Consider the following 15,761-nt stretch of genomic DNA (forward strand, 5'->3'; position numbering starts at 1 on the left):
AGCACCTTAGGTCTACTTCCAAGGGTCAAGGACTAGGGTAGCACCATTTGGCAGGGTAGACTCACAGATGGCAGAGGACAGGTGCAGGTGCAAGGTGGTTCCAAGCCGGTTATTTCCCTGCGGCTTCAAATCAGGATGCCAACCATCTGGCCCTTGGAGACACTCTGTGTTCTGGGTTCCAAAGATGCAGATTCAATCCTTCTCACCCAGGTAAAAGGGCAGCAGGTCAGCATAGCAGGGCAGCAGTTCCTTCACAGCAGCAGTCCATCAGAGTAGCAGTCCTTCAACAGCAAAGCAGTCCTTTTTCCTGGCAGGGTATCCACAGGTCCATAAGTGTACTGAGGGTTTTCTGCCTGAGGTCACATTTTTATATCCTGATGCCCTGGTTCTGGAAGGTGGGAGAAGCTACTAGACATTGTCTTTGAAGAGCAGAGAATTCCGTCCCTCCCCTGCCCTGGCTCCAAGCTGGGTGAAGCTACAATAAGGGGTTGTGAGGCCCTTTGTGGGGAGCCGCCCACAGTTTGGGTTGTGAATTTCTCGCTAGTTGAAGTTTTGGCAAAAAGTTAAGGTACTTCTTGCTACATGATCGGATTTCGATGGGTCACGGCATGTATTGGTTTTACGCACATCTTGTTCCACAATTCCACATTATGCCGACTCAAAGCAGGCGACACTCATGGTATGTCACCACCACACTCCTTCTTTGATGTATTCACCTCATGTGGGAAGTAGGTCACAGCACCTCGTGTGGACACCGTTTTTGCGCACTTACGTTTCTGGTCACAACTCTCTTTGGTTTCTTATAGATTCTTATATCACCTTATGAGCGACACCTGGAGCCCTGTTTGCTTGTTTGTATGAGCACTACATTAAGCAGCATGTTGATTATGGTTAAATATAATATTACCTGTGGAGATTTTTACTTTGATTCTTATTATTGATGTTTTAGATTCCCCTGAAGAAGGGCAGATTTTTGCCCGAAATGCATTGGGAAATGGAACTACTACTGTCATCTGTGTTGAGAAAAGCATCATCACTTCTTGTTGAAGAAATTCTGTTAGGGATTGAATAAAAGCGGATATTGAACATTTTCTATGGTTGCAATGTTTCAGTGATGGACTGTAGATTTTTGTTTATGGAATTGATTCCTGGATTACCTGTTTTCCAGAAAAGTTATAAAACACTAAAGTAATTTTGATTCCTTGTTAATACACTTTGAACAAAGTGACACCACAGTAGTGCACCCTGAGCTCCCGGACATGCTTCAGGGCTGACCTCACTAACTTTCTTACAGTGGCATTTTCAGAATTGTAATTTAATATCTGACTCCACCATAAATTAGTATTTAAAATTAGGATTCCAGAGACACCAAACTTGAACCAGAAATCTCGTCCCATTTGGAAAATATACTTATAAAATGTAATAAAGAAATCTCCATGTTATCTAAAAGGAGAGCTACACCTTGCAGAAGTTTAAGAGTTTTCATCCCCTAGGACATGTACAATTTAAAATACATGTCCAATTTTTAAAAGCATCGCACCCTGCCCTCTGGGATGTCCAGGGCCTACCTTAAGTGTGACCTATATGAACAGAAGATTTGGGATGGTAGTGTAAACAGCAAACATATGCTCTGCAATGTCAGGCCTGAGACCTCTTTAAAGGGCTACTAAAGTGAGTGGCACAAACAGTGCTCCAAACCCACGAGTAGCAATTGATTTACAGGACCTGGGAAAATGTAATGTCACTTGACTAAGGACTTATAAGTATATTCAATATGCCATTAGGGTATAAGCCAATTCTACAATGTTTTAAGGAGAGAGCATGAGCATGTTAGCACTCATTTGCAGTGGTAAAGTGCACAGAGTCCTAAGGCCAAGAGGATGGAAATCAGCAAAACTAGGAGGAGAAGCCAAAAAGTTTGGGGATGACCTACAGAAAGGGTAAGCTTCAACAGAGTGCCACTGTTTAAAATATGTTTTGTAATTGGTGCCCTCCTATTTATACCTAGTGCAAGGGTTTGCCCCATTTTTCATGAACAGATTATATAAACATGAGAATCAAACTTAGAAATCATAGAGTGGGGAATATCCTTTGTAAGTCAAGCTCCAAAAACCTACAGTAAAAGGGGGCTCCTATCTCACATTAAGGAGGTAACCAATACTATAACAGAAGATTCTGTCATCTATCTATACTACTATTATAAAGAGAGAACTTGCACCTTTAGGCAAGGTAAACTCGGGAACCACAGCGCCAATCACAACACCCAATACAGCGTTGGAAAGGGCAGATGCTGCAGAAGGACATAGGCTATACAGACGCCCACCATATACATTTAAAAGGTAAAAGAACCGTGCCAGCAAAGTAGTCCCTTGTGGGCGTGTCTGCGTTGTGCTGTGGGCGTGTGCTGGAGGCGTGTGCAGGGGGCGTGACAAACACTGAGGGCGTGTGGCCATGCCTCATATTGTGTGCTAATCCCACCCTGCTCCCTTTAAATACCCCTGCACCCCATGATCATAACCCACCCTTACTCTTAAAATACCCCAACACCCTTAAACACTAACCCATCTTCTTAACCCTATAAATACACACTGTACCCCAAACCTATCCCTAAACCCTATAAATACCCCTATACCCCAAAACCCAAACCCAGCACTGAACCCTATAAATACCCTTGTACCTCAAAACCCAAACCTACCCCTGAACCTTAAAAATACCCCTGCACCCCAAAACCCAAACCTAGCCCTGAACCCTAAAAATACTAATGTACCCCAAAACCCAAACCTACCCCTGAACCCTAAAATACCCCTGTACCCCAAAACACAAACCTAGCCCTGAACCCTTAAAATACCCCTGTACCCCAAAACCCAAACCTACCCCTGAACCCTAAAAATACCCCTGTACCCCAAAACCCAACCTAGCCCTGAACCCTAAAAATACCCCTGTACCCCAAAACCCAAACCTAGCCCTGAACCCTAAAAATGCCCCTGTACCCCAAAACCCAAACCTACCCCTGAACCCTAAAATACCTCTGTACCCCAAAACTCAAACCTAGCCCTGAACCCTAAAATACCTCTGTACTCCAAAACTCAAACCTAGCCCTGAACCCTAAAAATACCCCTGTACCCCAAAACCCAAACCTACCCCTGAACCCTAAAAATACCCCTGTACCCCAAACCTAGCCCTGAACCCTAAAAATACCCCTGTACCCCAAAACCCAAGCCTAGCCCTGAACCCTAAAAATGCCCCTGTACCCCAAAACCCAAACATACCCCTGAACCCTAAAATACCTCTGTACCCCAAAACTCAAACCTAGCCCTGAACCCTAAAATACCTCTGTACCCCAAAACTGAAACCTAGCCCTGAACCCTAAAAATACCCCTGTACCCCAAAACCCAAACCTACCCCTGAACCCTAAAAATACCCCTGTACCCCAAAACCCAAACCTAGCCCTGAACCCTAAAAATGCCTCTGTACCCCAAAACCCAAACCTACCCCTGAACCCTAAAATACCTCTGTACCCCAAAACTCAAACCTAGCCCTGAACCCTAAAATACCTCTGTACCCCAAAACTCAAACCTAGCCCTGAACTCTAAAAATACCCCTGTACCCCAAAACCCAAACCTAGCCCTAAACCCTAAAAATACCCCTGTACCCCAAAACCCAAACCTAGCCCTAAACCCTAAAAATACCCCTATACCCCAAAACCAGCCCTGAACCCTATAAATACCCCTGTACCTCAAAACCCAAACCTACCCCTGAACCCTAAAAATACCCCTGTACCCCAAAACCTAAACCTAGCCCTGAACCCTAAAAATACCACTGTACCCCAAAACCCAAACCTACCCCTGAACCCTAAAATACCCCATAACCCTAAAATACCCCTGTACCCCAAAACCCAAACCTAGCCCTGAACCCTTAAAATACCCCTGTACCCCAAAACCCAAACCTAGCCCTGAACCCTAAAAATACCCCTGTACCCCAAATCCTACCCCTGAACCCTAAAATACCTCTGTACCCCAAAACCCAAACCTAGCCCTGAACCCTAAAAATACCCCTGTACCCCAAAACTCAAACCTAGCCCTGAACCCTTAAAATACCCCTGTACCCCAAAACCCAAACCTAGCCCTGAACCCTAAAAATACCCCTGTACCCCAAAACCCAAACCTAGCCCTGAACCCTAAAAATACCCCTGTACCCCAAAACCCAAACCTACCCCTGAACCCTAAAATACCTCTGTACCCCAAACCTAGCCCTGAACCCTAAAAATGCCCCTGTAACCCAAACCCCAAACCTAGCCCTGAACCCTTAAAATACCCCTGTACCCCAAAACCCAAACCTACCCCTGAACCCTAAAAATACCCATATACCCCAAAACTATATCTGCACACAATATTCCAGAGCTAAATAACTACCTTGCTCAACACTTGCCTAACTTAGTTCCCGATCAACAACTCGCCTACAACACCATAGTTGATAGTGTTGAAAAGAAGCAAGGCAAACTATTGTTCATAGACGCCCCTAGTGGCACAGGAAAGACTTACCTAATCAACCTCATACTTGCCAAAGTTCGATCTTCTGGGAATTTGGCTCTAGCTGTTGCTTCATCTGGAATAGCTGCCACTTTGCTAACAGCTGGGAAAAGAGCACATTCTACCTTTGAACTGCCTCTAACAGTTTCCCTTGAAAGGGATTCAATATGCTCTATTCGGAAAAACGGACCTTTGGGGACACTGCTTCAAAATGTTTCTCTTATCATGTGGGACGAATGTACAATGATACTAAAACCATTGCTGCCTAGACTTTTTTTACCCGGACAACGTCGGGACGGGCCGCTAGTACTGTAATAATTATGTTTTCAATTGTGTGATCAAAAACTACTCAAAAGGTACAGATTTTCCAAGCCTTGCCATGGGAGCTAAAATGTAATGTTGTTTGGGTGCAGGGGGAATCTAGAACTTAAACAATGACTGGCTGAAAGCCACACTCACTTCTGTCTCCTCTGACTGAGGTTTCTGTTGCAGACCGGCGTGACCTTTGCCTCAATATCTCTGGAGTGAAGCTTCTATTTAGCTAGAGGCTGATTCCTGAGTTTTTATAGTATCTATTTGTTGATTACATGTTATCGTGTTTTTAAATTTGAAAACGATGACAGGACTTGCATACACTAAAGTAGAAATAAGGCAAATAGTCATTTTTGCAAATGTGTCTACTCTATCATCATAGTGATAGGATATTGTTCATATTTTGAAACAATTCTAGAAATCAGGAGCACGTGGTGCAGACATTTCTAGTATTCCTACACATCTCTAAAACGTCACACTTTCTATGAAAGAAATGACAAAGGCTGATAAAAGTAAATAAAATTACACTGTAAAGACTGAAAGCACAAACTGATGAAAATAGAAAAGTCTGAAGGGAATTGTCACAGTGTTCCTGATACATCCTTCAACCACTTGGGCAGGCTCCTGATGGACCCACCCAAATATCACTGCAGGCTGACTATAGGTAAATAAAAGAGTTCTGAAAGCTGGAAAGGGATACTGAAGCAGCAGCCTTTATCTCTTGGGCTGTTCTGGTCAGACAAAGTCATTCTTTGTACCACAGCAGAGGGAAGGTTCAATTTGTTTCTCACGTTGGGTTTCCACACTGCTCATGTTCACAGACCTGTCGCTGAAGTTGTCCTTCACAGAGTTGAATGTTGTTGAGCTGGAGCTCCTGGCACTGCAGTCAGGGTATTTCTTCTAGCCATAGATTCCCTGTCTTCTTGCAAAAGAAAACATAAAGCAAGGTAAAGCAATCCTTGTTTACATTTTAATGACTGGGAGTGTCGTGGACTACTCTACAATGGTCATCAATGTCCATTATTGGTGATTATCCATTAAGTTCCGATATCTGAAGAATGCACTCTTCCTGCATCTCTTAATGTATGGGTTTGAACAGGAGTAATAATTCAGCAGAGAGTATGGTGTAGGCTCCCCTGGAGGAGGGCCACTGTTCCTAACTGCATAAACCCATCTTAATCCCTCAGTGCAGCTCAAGATTGATTGTTTAACTGAGGCTAAAGAAATCTATGAAGCAGCAATGTATTTGTTTAGTTTGCTCATGAGAGAGCTTAGTATTGAAATAAATGTCTCTAAAAGAGAAAGTAAATCACTGACCATAAGGCATAGGGAGTTTTGTCCCAATGTACTGAGTAAGGAGGAATAGATTTACACCCTGTGGACTGTGATGCATGACTCTTCCGAGAAGGGTAATTTTATGACAGTAGCTATTCTCTAAATGTGGCTTGACATCCATAACTATGATCTTGTGGCCCAGTGATAGGACAAGGTCTCCAACCGGAGGAGCCAACTCTAAATTTGAGGGGTTTGCAAGATTGACAGAATGGAGTATTTGCCAAGTTGTGGCAGTTCCCATTATCTACCAAACTGTAAATTAACCTCCCTGTGTCCTCCTGTATGCTGCAGGGGGCAAGGAAGATGGTCTTGCACAACAAGATGATATTGCCAAGTTTATGAGGGCATAAAAATGCTTATTTGATGATACATAGACACGGAAACCTTAAGACAAACAAGGCTCAGATCCTGTCAGAGTATAAACCGAAAATACATCATCGCAGTCGAAGGGGCCCATATAATCAGACGACAGGATTGGAAGTTTTTTGCATTAAAACTTAATGAACATCTAGTAGCTGAAAACAGTAGAGAAAAGCAGTGTAACATTGGGCCCTTCACATGTACCATGACATCAATCAGGAGACGAGGAAAGGTGGATTGTATTCCTCCAGGGCTTGTACCCCATTCCTCTATATCGTTTCAGAATCTGTTAATGTCTTTGTAGACAATATTCCAGAATCAGAGCATCTTGAAATAGAAGGATATAAAAATGTGAGAGGATTAGACAAGAAGCTACTATGGTTCAAGTTAGGATGCCATAAAATCTGTGCCCAAGGTTGAACTGGAATAGACAATCTACTGTGTACAGCGACAGCAAAATACCACTTGAAGAGATCGTAAAGCATCCAATGCTGCTGTATTATTAAAAAAACCATCACACTCACCTTTTTCTTTTTGGAGATTGTCTGTGTACACAAAAACAAATCAACATGAGCTCCCTAGAATTTGTTTTAACATATCATCCACTCAATTATTGCTCAATTTATAAACTTATCTCTTGCTTTAGGAGAAAATATAGAGAAGGGTAACTTATTCTTGTTTATGTACATTTTTTCCATATTGCCTACTGGTGAAACTAAAAGACACACAATTGAAAGTAGACAGTAAAGGCAACTCAGAAAGGGTAGTATTTAGCCATTTGGTAGGATTTTCTAAATATATATTTTTTGCCAAGTGTATGAAATGTACTATTCAAGTGATATTTCTGTTCATGTAGTCATAGATAATCTATGCATTTCAAATTGACCTATCACAATCACAATTTGTATACTTTGTATACTTTTCTAAAATTCCTCAATCATTGGCCTAGCTTTTTAAGTATATGATATCAAGTTGACTTGCACTATATTGGTTAGGGTGTCTGTAAATTAGTAACAAATTCAATGCAGTCTATAGAAAGGCTTCAAAGATATGTAACAAACAAAATGTTCAGCTTTTGTAAACCTCAAAACTTTTTTTTTTAAACCTACAATCATTTGGAAATTCTACTGTCTACTGAGAGAGCCAACACTTGCTTTATGAATTTGAAGATGGGCATTTCTGAATATTTTCAAGATGTAGTCGAAGAGTCTAAATTGAGTGTCTGAGTTGGTGTTTAGTGTTGCGGTGCAGACTGGGCCTTGCCTTGCTCACTGTGTAGGAGCCTCCTTTTTTAGTCCTTCTATAGAGCAAAATAAAGCTCCCAACATCATCATAAACAAGTGATGCAAGATAGGCAGTAAAAATCTTCAGGCAAGTTGCTTAACACACGTATTCTATCTTGAATAGATTTGTGCTTGCCCTTAGCTTTGTATCAATGCAATTTTACATACCTTTCTCCTTCTGTAGAGTTTCTGAAATAGGGATAAAAAATGTGTTACTCATGTATATTTAATACTCCATTACTCCAAATTTCAAAGTCAAACTTTCAAGACTTGTTCAACTCTTCAATATTATAGCAACTATGCTGAAATTCTCTAAATTCAAGTTATTTGCAAAAATTAAGGGTATGATATTAAAAATGATGAGATTGAAAGTGTCACACCACAATGAACATTTGACAGTCAGGATTGAACAGAGCAAATGAATGTGCATTTGGAACATTACAAGACCTACAACCGAGTGCTCCTTCTTAGTGGCTGTGTAAAAATATTGAGTCTGTGTACACACTCAGATTACAGGATACTTTCATAATATTATGCATAAAATATATATTTCACAACAATATTAACACCTTAACTGCGCCGACGTTCCATCTCCAGTGCTGAACGTTCCATTGCGCGGGTGGGGCCGCGATGGCCAACGGACGTGCGCAGCACCACCGAGGTAGTGCACGCGACGGCAGCAGCGATGGGGTTAAAGATTGCAATAAGAAAAGAGTTATACAGGTCATAAATGACACATACAAAAACAAAGATAAGCCGAAATCCAAAAATAGCTGCCCTTCTTACATTCTTGACTCAAAGGAGTGCCACTAAAAGAGAACACAACACAAAAATAATAGTTGCCTTACTTTCTGTTTCGTCACTGTGAACAGGGCCATTTCTCCTAATACCCTTTTAGGTCATTACCGACAATATTATGGTTATGGCTAAAAGCATTTCATCATACTGGGCTAATCCAGCCAGAACAGCAAAGGGATTAATGTCTATGACAGTTCTAGGCTAGGACAGAAAGGGGAATGCTATTTTTATCTGTTTTACTCAGCACTGGCTGTGTTCATTCTGAAGTCTCTTACAGAATCGCCATCAGGTACAGTCTGTGAGGGATCTAAAGTTAAATAAAGTCCCATATTATCACTTTAAATGATATCCAAGAGACCATAAATCAGGGGCTGACGACCTTTATAAAAAATAATTAGAATCTCGATCCAACTCAGTTTGGATTCCGTAGTCATCACAGCACTGAGCTGGCACTGATCACAGCCACTGAGGAAGTCAGACAGACAACAGATTGCGGGGACAACGCAGCCCTGATTTATTAGAAGTTTTGACCGCATTCGACAAAGTTAACCATACTCTCCCAATTGACCGACTTGCACCGTTTGGTATAAAAGGTAAAGCACTCAAGTTCTAAACATCCTTCCTAACCGACCAAATTCAAACAGTGTCTTTAGGAGACTTTACATCACCAGCTTTCTCACTGCCTTGCGCTGTGCCCCAGGGTTCATTCCTGAGCCCCACTCTATTTAATCTGTATGTCACCCCGTTGACAGCACTGATCAAAGCTCATGGTTTCGCGCTGGTCTCCTACGCTGATGAAACGCAGATCGTTGTGTTGATAGCAGGACACCCCGAGGCCTTGGGAGTTCAATTTCACGATTGCATGCTCCACATAGCAACTGGATGCGGAACAACTGCCTCAAGTTGAACTCCTCAAAAACTGAGGTTTTACTGTTTGGCAATAACCCCTCCTTCTTGTCTCCTAACTGGTGGTCTCAAGAACTTGGAACCCTGCCTACCCCAAATAGTAAAGTAAAAGATTTGAGACTAATCATCAACACAAAGCTATCCTTTGAAGGACAGAGAAATCATAATACATATTCCTGCTTTTGTGTCTAGAAAATCCCTCGAAAAGTGTTGCCCAACGTCCCAATGACCTTGCTAAAAACTATAGTTACTGCTCTCATTTCCTCTAAATTGCAGTACTGCAATGCGCTCTTCATCAACATTCAAAAACATTTACTGCACAAGTTGCAGACACTGCAGAACGTGGGAGCAGGATTACTGCTGGGTATCCACAAACTTAAACCTGCATCCCAACCCCTGGCCCAGATAAATTGGCTACCCATCGGAAAACACATCTAATTTAAGGCACTTTGTATAGCCTTTAAAGTGTTACAAGGACTTGACACTGCGTATTTGAGACAGCGCTTCCAACGTTACATCTCAGCACAATCTCTTTGTGCTGTTTACAGTGGAAACCTTGTAGTCCCTAAATTCAAAGAAAAACCAAAGGGGATGATGGACGGAGCGTTGACAATACAAACACCCACCCCCAGTCAAATGATCTGGGTTTAATCCATCACCGTTCTTTAGCTCACTCCGCCACCCCAGTTCAGACATGGCCATATGCAAATGAGTCTGACCCTATGCCTCATGGGAACAGTTCAGCCTGAACTGCCAAGCCATGTCTTCCCTGGACCGGAATCAAGCTTCCCAGGACCGGTTTCTGGCATTACAGCGGTCTTCAGCCGAGCTTGCTTGAATCCAGTGGCAAAGTGAGAAAGGGACTCACATCTGAGCATACCCTGCCAACTTTGGGCGAACAAAGAAAAACCAAAGGGGATGATGGACGGAGCGTTGACAATACAAACACTCACCCCCAGTCCACTGATCTGGGTTTAATCCATCACCGTTCTTTAGCTCACTCTGCCACCCCAGTTCAGACATGGCCATATGCAAATGAGTCTGACCCTATGCCTCATGGGAACAGTCCAGCCTGAACTGCCAAGCCATGTCTTCCCTGGACCGGAATCAAGCTTCCCAGGACCGGTTTCTGGCGTTACACCGGTCTTCAGCCGGGCTTGCTTGAATCCAGTGGCAAAGTGAGAAAGGGACTCACATCTGAGCATACCCTGCCAACTTTGGGCGAACAAAGAAAAACCAAAGGGGATGATGGACGGAGCGTTGACAATACAAACACTCACCCCCAGTCAACTGATCTGGGTTTAATCCATCAACGTTCTTTAGCTCACTCCGCCACCCCAGTTCAGACATGGCCATATGCAAATCAGTCTGACCCTGTGCCTCATGGGAACAGTCCAGCCCGAACTGCCAAGCCATGTCTTCCCTGGACCTGAATCAAGCTTCCCAGGACCAGTTTCTGTGGGGGAGTGGCGGTTCATAACCTGCACAGCGTGGTTGTGAAATTTGCTCCTGATAGTTATGTTATGTCAGCATGTTTTGTATAGCGCACAGCTGCCTCAGCAAAGAGGCATCCCAGCGCTGCAGCAGAACATAGAGGCTGGTAACCAGAGGGAGGCACTAGAGTGAGGGGAAAAGATTAATTTTGATGGCCCTACGAAAGGCCATGTAGTTGTTCATGGCAAGAATGGACAATGGCAAAGCGTTCCAAAGCTTGGCAGCCAGTAAACAGAAAGAGTGCCCCCCCGATAGCGCCCTCCTCATTCGAGGCACAGTCGCCAGATGTTGTCCCGTCGAGTGAAGGTGGTGAGTAGGAGAATAGTGAAAGCAAATTTGACAGGATGCTAGGAGAGGAAGATTTCTGAATTTTTAACGCATTGCAAAGGACATTGAATTCCACTTGTCTGACAGGCAGCCAGTGTAGCCGATGAATTGCCCTAGAGGTGGGGCAGGTTCTAGGGAGACCCAGAAGGGTTCTAGCCGCAGTGTATTGAACTCGCTGTAGACTCAGGGTTTCGGTCTTATTTATCCTAAATACAGTGCATTGGCATAGTCCAGTCTTGATAAAATGGAAGCCTGAATAATTAATTGCCTGATGGACGGATCAAAAAACCCAAGCAATGGTTTAATCCCCCCCTCCCCTGAAGTATGCCAAAGCAGGTCCCTGCAACTTTCTTAGTTTGAAATTGAAAGCTGAGCGCCGAATCAACCCAGACACCAAGATCTTTCACCACCTGCTTAGGGGTAGGTGCACAGCTCAGTATGGCCGGCCACCACCGTTCCCCCCACAGCTCTTGATCTCTTCCCACCAGCAGAACTTCTGACTTGCTGGAGTTCAGTTGGAAACAATTGGCAGTCATCCACTCGGCGACAACCGTAAGATTGTCCTGAAACTTGGATGCTGCCCCGACAGTGTCCTCTGAGAGAGCTAATACCAGCTGTGTATCATCAGCATATAATACAATAGTAAGCCCTCTGCTCCTTGACAGGACTGCCAGAGTTTGAACATAAAGGTTAAAAAGCGTGGGGCTCAGCGCAGAGCCCTGAGGGACCCCTTGTTTGTTGGCATGGAGCGTGGAGGCGAACGGCGAGGCTTCAACCTGAAACGTCTTGTTGGAGAGAAAGGAAGCAAACCAAGTCAAGGCCGAGCCCACAACACCTGCCTCCTCCAGCCTGCGCACTAGAATCTCATGAGAGAGCATGTCAAATGAGGCACTGAGGTCTAGGAGAACCAGAGCTGACATACGTCCCTCATCTAGAGCAAGCCAGAGATGCTTAATGACAGCCAGGAGAGCAGACTCCGTGCTGTGGCCTGAGCGAAAACCATTCTGAGAAATGTCCCGGCAGTTGTTCACTTCCAAAAATCTGGTGAGGATGGAATTATTATGGGTCTCAGTGATCTTGGCGATCCACGGGAGGAGAGAAATCGGGCGATAGTTTTCCCGTTTGCAGCGTCCAGGGAAGGTTTCTTGAGCAGAGGAACCTCCCTGGTTTGCTTCCAAGTACTGGTAATGACCGCACTAGACTAGGATTTATTGATCACCTGGCTCAGAGGTGACAAGAGCACAGGTAGCGATCTCATGAACTGGTCAGGTTTAAGGCTTTCAGAAGGGGAGCCAGATTTAATCTTGTTGCATAGAACTAATGAATGAATGAATATAAAACTTGTAAAGCGCTAACTTTGCCCAAGGGCGTCAAGGCGCTAACAGCAGAAGATAAATGCAGACAGCCAAGGCACCCCTAAACCAACGTCAGAGGAAACAGCCAGGTTTTTAACATTTTACGAAACACAGTGTGTGAACATTGTCCAGCAATTTCGTCTGGAAGAGAATTCCACAACTTAGCAGCAGTCGCTGAGAAGGATCTTCAGGACCTCCAGGTCGACCAGCGGGAATGCAGCTTAGAACTCAAGAACAAAGCAAACTTATTAGAATTTTGGGAAAACCTAAAAACATGGCTATTCACTAAATAGCCTCTCCCCATTTTTCCATAAACAAACTGTCTCTAAGGGGCTTATTAGGATTGCGGTTTTCCCGCATCCTCCGGGACGGCAAAAGCCAGCGCCGGTCCGGAGGATGCGGGAAAACCGCTGCGGAGCCTCCACAGACCCACCGCCAAATTAGGATGGCTGGTGGGTCTGGTATTCCGTCCGCAGCTTTTCCGCCGCAGTCGCCTTCCGACCGCGGTGGAAAAGCTCTAACATGTCTGGCGGTGTCTATCAGACACCGCCAGGCATATTAGGATGTCTGCACTTCTATGCTTTTCCACGGCGGCTTTTCCGCTGTGGAAAAGCATATGGACCTTCACTTCGGGGGCCCGTTGCGGGCCCCCTGGGTGAAGGGGTGGTGGGCGGTGCACATGGGGGGTACCTATGGTACCCCCTGCATTTGCGTGAACAAAGCAGCAGGCACCGCGCGGTGCCTGCCGCTTTGTGCACGCAAATGCTGTGCATGCATTTTTAACATTGCGGCGGGTGCAGCTTGTTGCTGCACCCGCCACAATGTTAAAGATAGAGGATGTGACGGCCACCCTGGCGGTCACATCCTAATCTGCACAGAGGGAACGCCGCAGCCCATGCGGGCGTTCCCTCCTACTCTGGGGTCGCGGACGGACTCAAGTCCGTCCGCGATCCTAATGACCCCCTAAGTCTGGCTCATTGCCTAGATACCCCCAGGTTAAAGTTGTGCTTTAGAAATCTTATTTTCATTTCATTTCATCCCATCCAGTGACAGCAAAATACCACTTGAAGAGATCATAAAACATCCAATGCTGCTGTACTAATAGAAATACCATAACACTCACCCTTTTCTTCTTGGAGATTGTCTGTGTACACAAAAATAAACTAATATTACTTATTATACAAGGTCCATGTATTCCTGCTCAATTTATACACTTACATATTGCTTTGATTAAAAGACCAATCAGAGAAAATATAGAGAAGTCTAATTTAATCTTGCTTTCAGGATGTGTAAAATATTTCTACATTGCCTACTGGTGAAACTAGACAGATAAAGACAACTCAGAAAGGGTAGTATTAGCTACCTGGGAGGATTTTTCTAATTATTCTTATTACATTTTGCAAAATGTGTGAACATGTAATATTCATAAGATATTTCTGTTCATATAGTCATAAATAGTTTATGTGTTTCAAACTGACCTGTCACATTCACAATTCTTATACTTTTCAAAACCTGTCATTCATTTTCCTGTTTTTTATTGTAGTATAGGACATTTGGTTGCCTTGCAATACAATTGTTTATGGGAAACAAGGGTACCCCATTAAGTGAACCTGGGGTGTAATGTATATAAGAAGAACAATGGTTCAAGGGTGGCCTGACTAGGTCCAATAACACAAGGTTAAAGATTATCTTAAGAATTATTTTGTTTAGATATTGAATCAATTGGGGAGCAGGCTTTGTAGGGCAACATGTGTATCATTTTAATTATGTACAAATGGGGGGATTGTCAATGGTGGGGAGTCGACGACAATTCGATCTTTAGTGAGTCAAGATCATCATCAGGACAGAGTGAGCAGTCTGGAACTAAAATGAGAGTTGAGCATGTATTAGCACTGTGCCCTACTGGACAATTAACTAGTTTAATACAGTGCAAATGTGCTCCCAGTGCTTACATATGGTTATGGATTTCTTTTTGTTTTCCCTGTGATATTTCGTATATTGTCACTTTGACTCAGTCACGTTACGCACCTTTTCACACATGTTAGCACCTGAACATACCTGTGTAAATACCAACTTGAAATTACAATGATTAAAAATACACATGTTGACCTACAAAGCCTGCTCCCCAATTGATTCAATATCTAAACAAAATAATTCTTAAGATAATCTTTAACCTTGTGTTATTGGACCTAGTCAGGCCACCCTTGAACCTTTGTTCTTCTTATATACATTGCAATACAATTGCGCGGGACTATAAAATAGTAATGAATTCAATGCAGTTTATAAAAAGGCTTCAAAGATAGGTAACAAACAATATGCTCAGACTTTGTACCCCTCAAAACTATTTGAAAAACCCTCCTATCATTTGTAGATGTTTTCTTTAGAAATGTTTTCTCAGACAGCCAACAATGGTTATAAATTTGAAAATAGGCATTTCTGGAAATTTTTTAAATGCAATCGAATAGTCTAATTTGAGTAAAATCTCTTGGTGTGTGTCTCGGTGATTTGTGTTGTTGTTGTTGCAAAGAGTGTGCATTGCCTTGCCTATTGTGCAGGGGACTTCTATCTATACTACTATTATAAAGAGAGAACTTGCACCTTTAGGCAAGGTAAACTCGGGAACCACAGCGCCAATCACAACACCCAATACAGCGTTGGAAAGGGCAGATGCTGCAGAAGGACATAGGCTATACAGACGCCCACCATATACATTTAAAAGGTAAAAGAACCGTGCCAGCAAAGTAGTCCCTTGTGGGCGTGTCTGCGTTGTGCTGTGGGCGTGTGCTGGAGGCGTGTGCAGGGGGCGTGACAAACACTGAGGGCGTGTGGCCATGCCTCATATTGTGTGCTAATCCCACCCTGCTCCCTTTAAATACCCCTGCACCCCATGATCATAACCCACCCTTACTCTTAAAATACCCCAACACCCTTAAACACTAACCCATCTTCTTAACCCTATAAATACACACTGTACCCCAAAACCCAAACCTATCCCTAAACCCTATAAATACCCCTATACCCCAAAACCCAAACCCAGCACTGAACCCTATAAATACCCTTGT

At 43.6% G+C, this 15,761-nt stretch overlaps 1 protein-coding gene across 10 annotated transcripts in view; it reads right to left on the bottom strand.

The window, feature by feature from the left end:
* The window catches only part of LOC147710249 (butyrophilin subfamily 3 member A3-like), a 192,360-nt gene that overhangs the window by 101,456 nt on the left and 75,143 nt on the right, over nt 1–15,761 (bottom strand). For 6 of the 10 annotated variants that reach the window (XM_086920936.1, XM_086920933.1, XM_086920934.1 and 3 more), the window contains exons 5-7: nt 13,823–13,843; nt 7,988–8,008; nt 7,061–7,081 (exon numbers count right to left, since the gene is read on the bottom strand). In XM_086920936.1, the coding sequence (XP_086777062.1) occupies nt 7,061–7,081; nt 7,988–8,008; nt 13,823–13,843 (63 nt within the window). The remainder of the gene's footprint in view (nt 1–7,060; nt 7,082–7,987; nt 8,009–13,822; nt 13,844–15,761) is intronic. The other 4 variants (XM_086920938.1, XM_086920937.1, XM_086920930.1 and 1 more) reach the window with 2 other exon arrangements.

The sequence above is a fragment of the Lissotriton vulgaris genome, chromosome 5 (assembly GCF_964263255.1).
Source record: "Lissotriton vulgaris chromosome 5, aLisVul1.2, whole genome shotgun sequence".
Taxonomy (NCBI): domain Eukaryota; kingdom Metazoa; phylum Chordata; class Amphibia; order Caudata; family Salamandridae; genus Lissotriton; species Lissotriton vulgaris.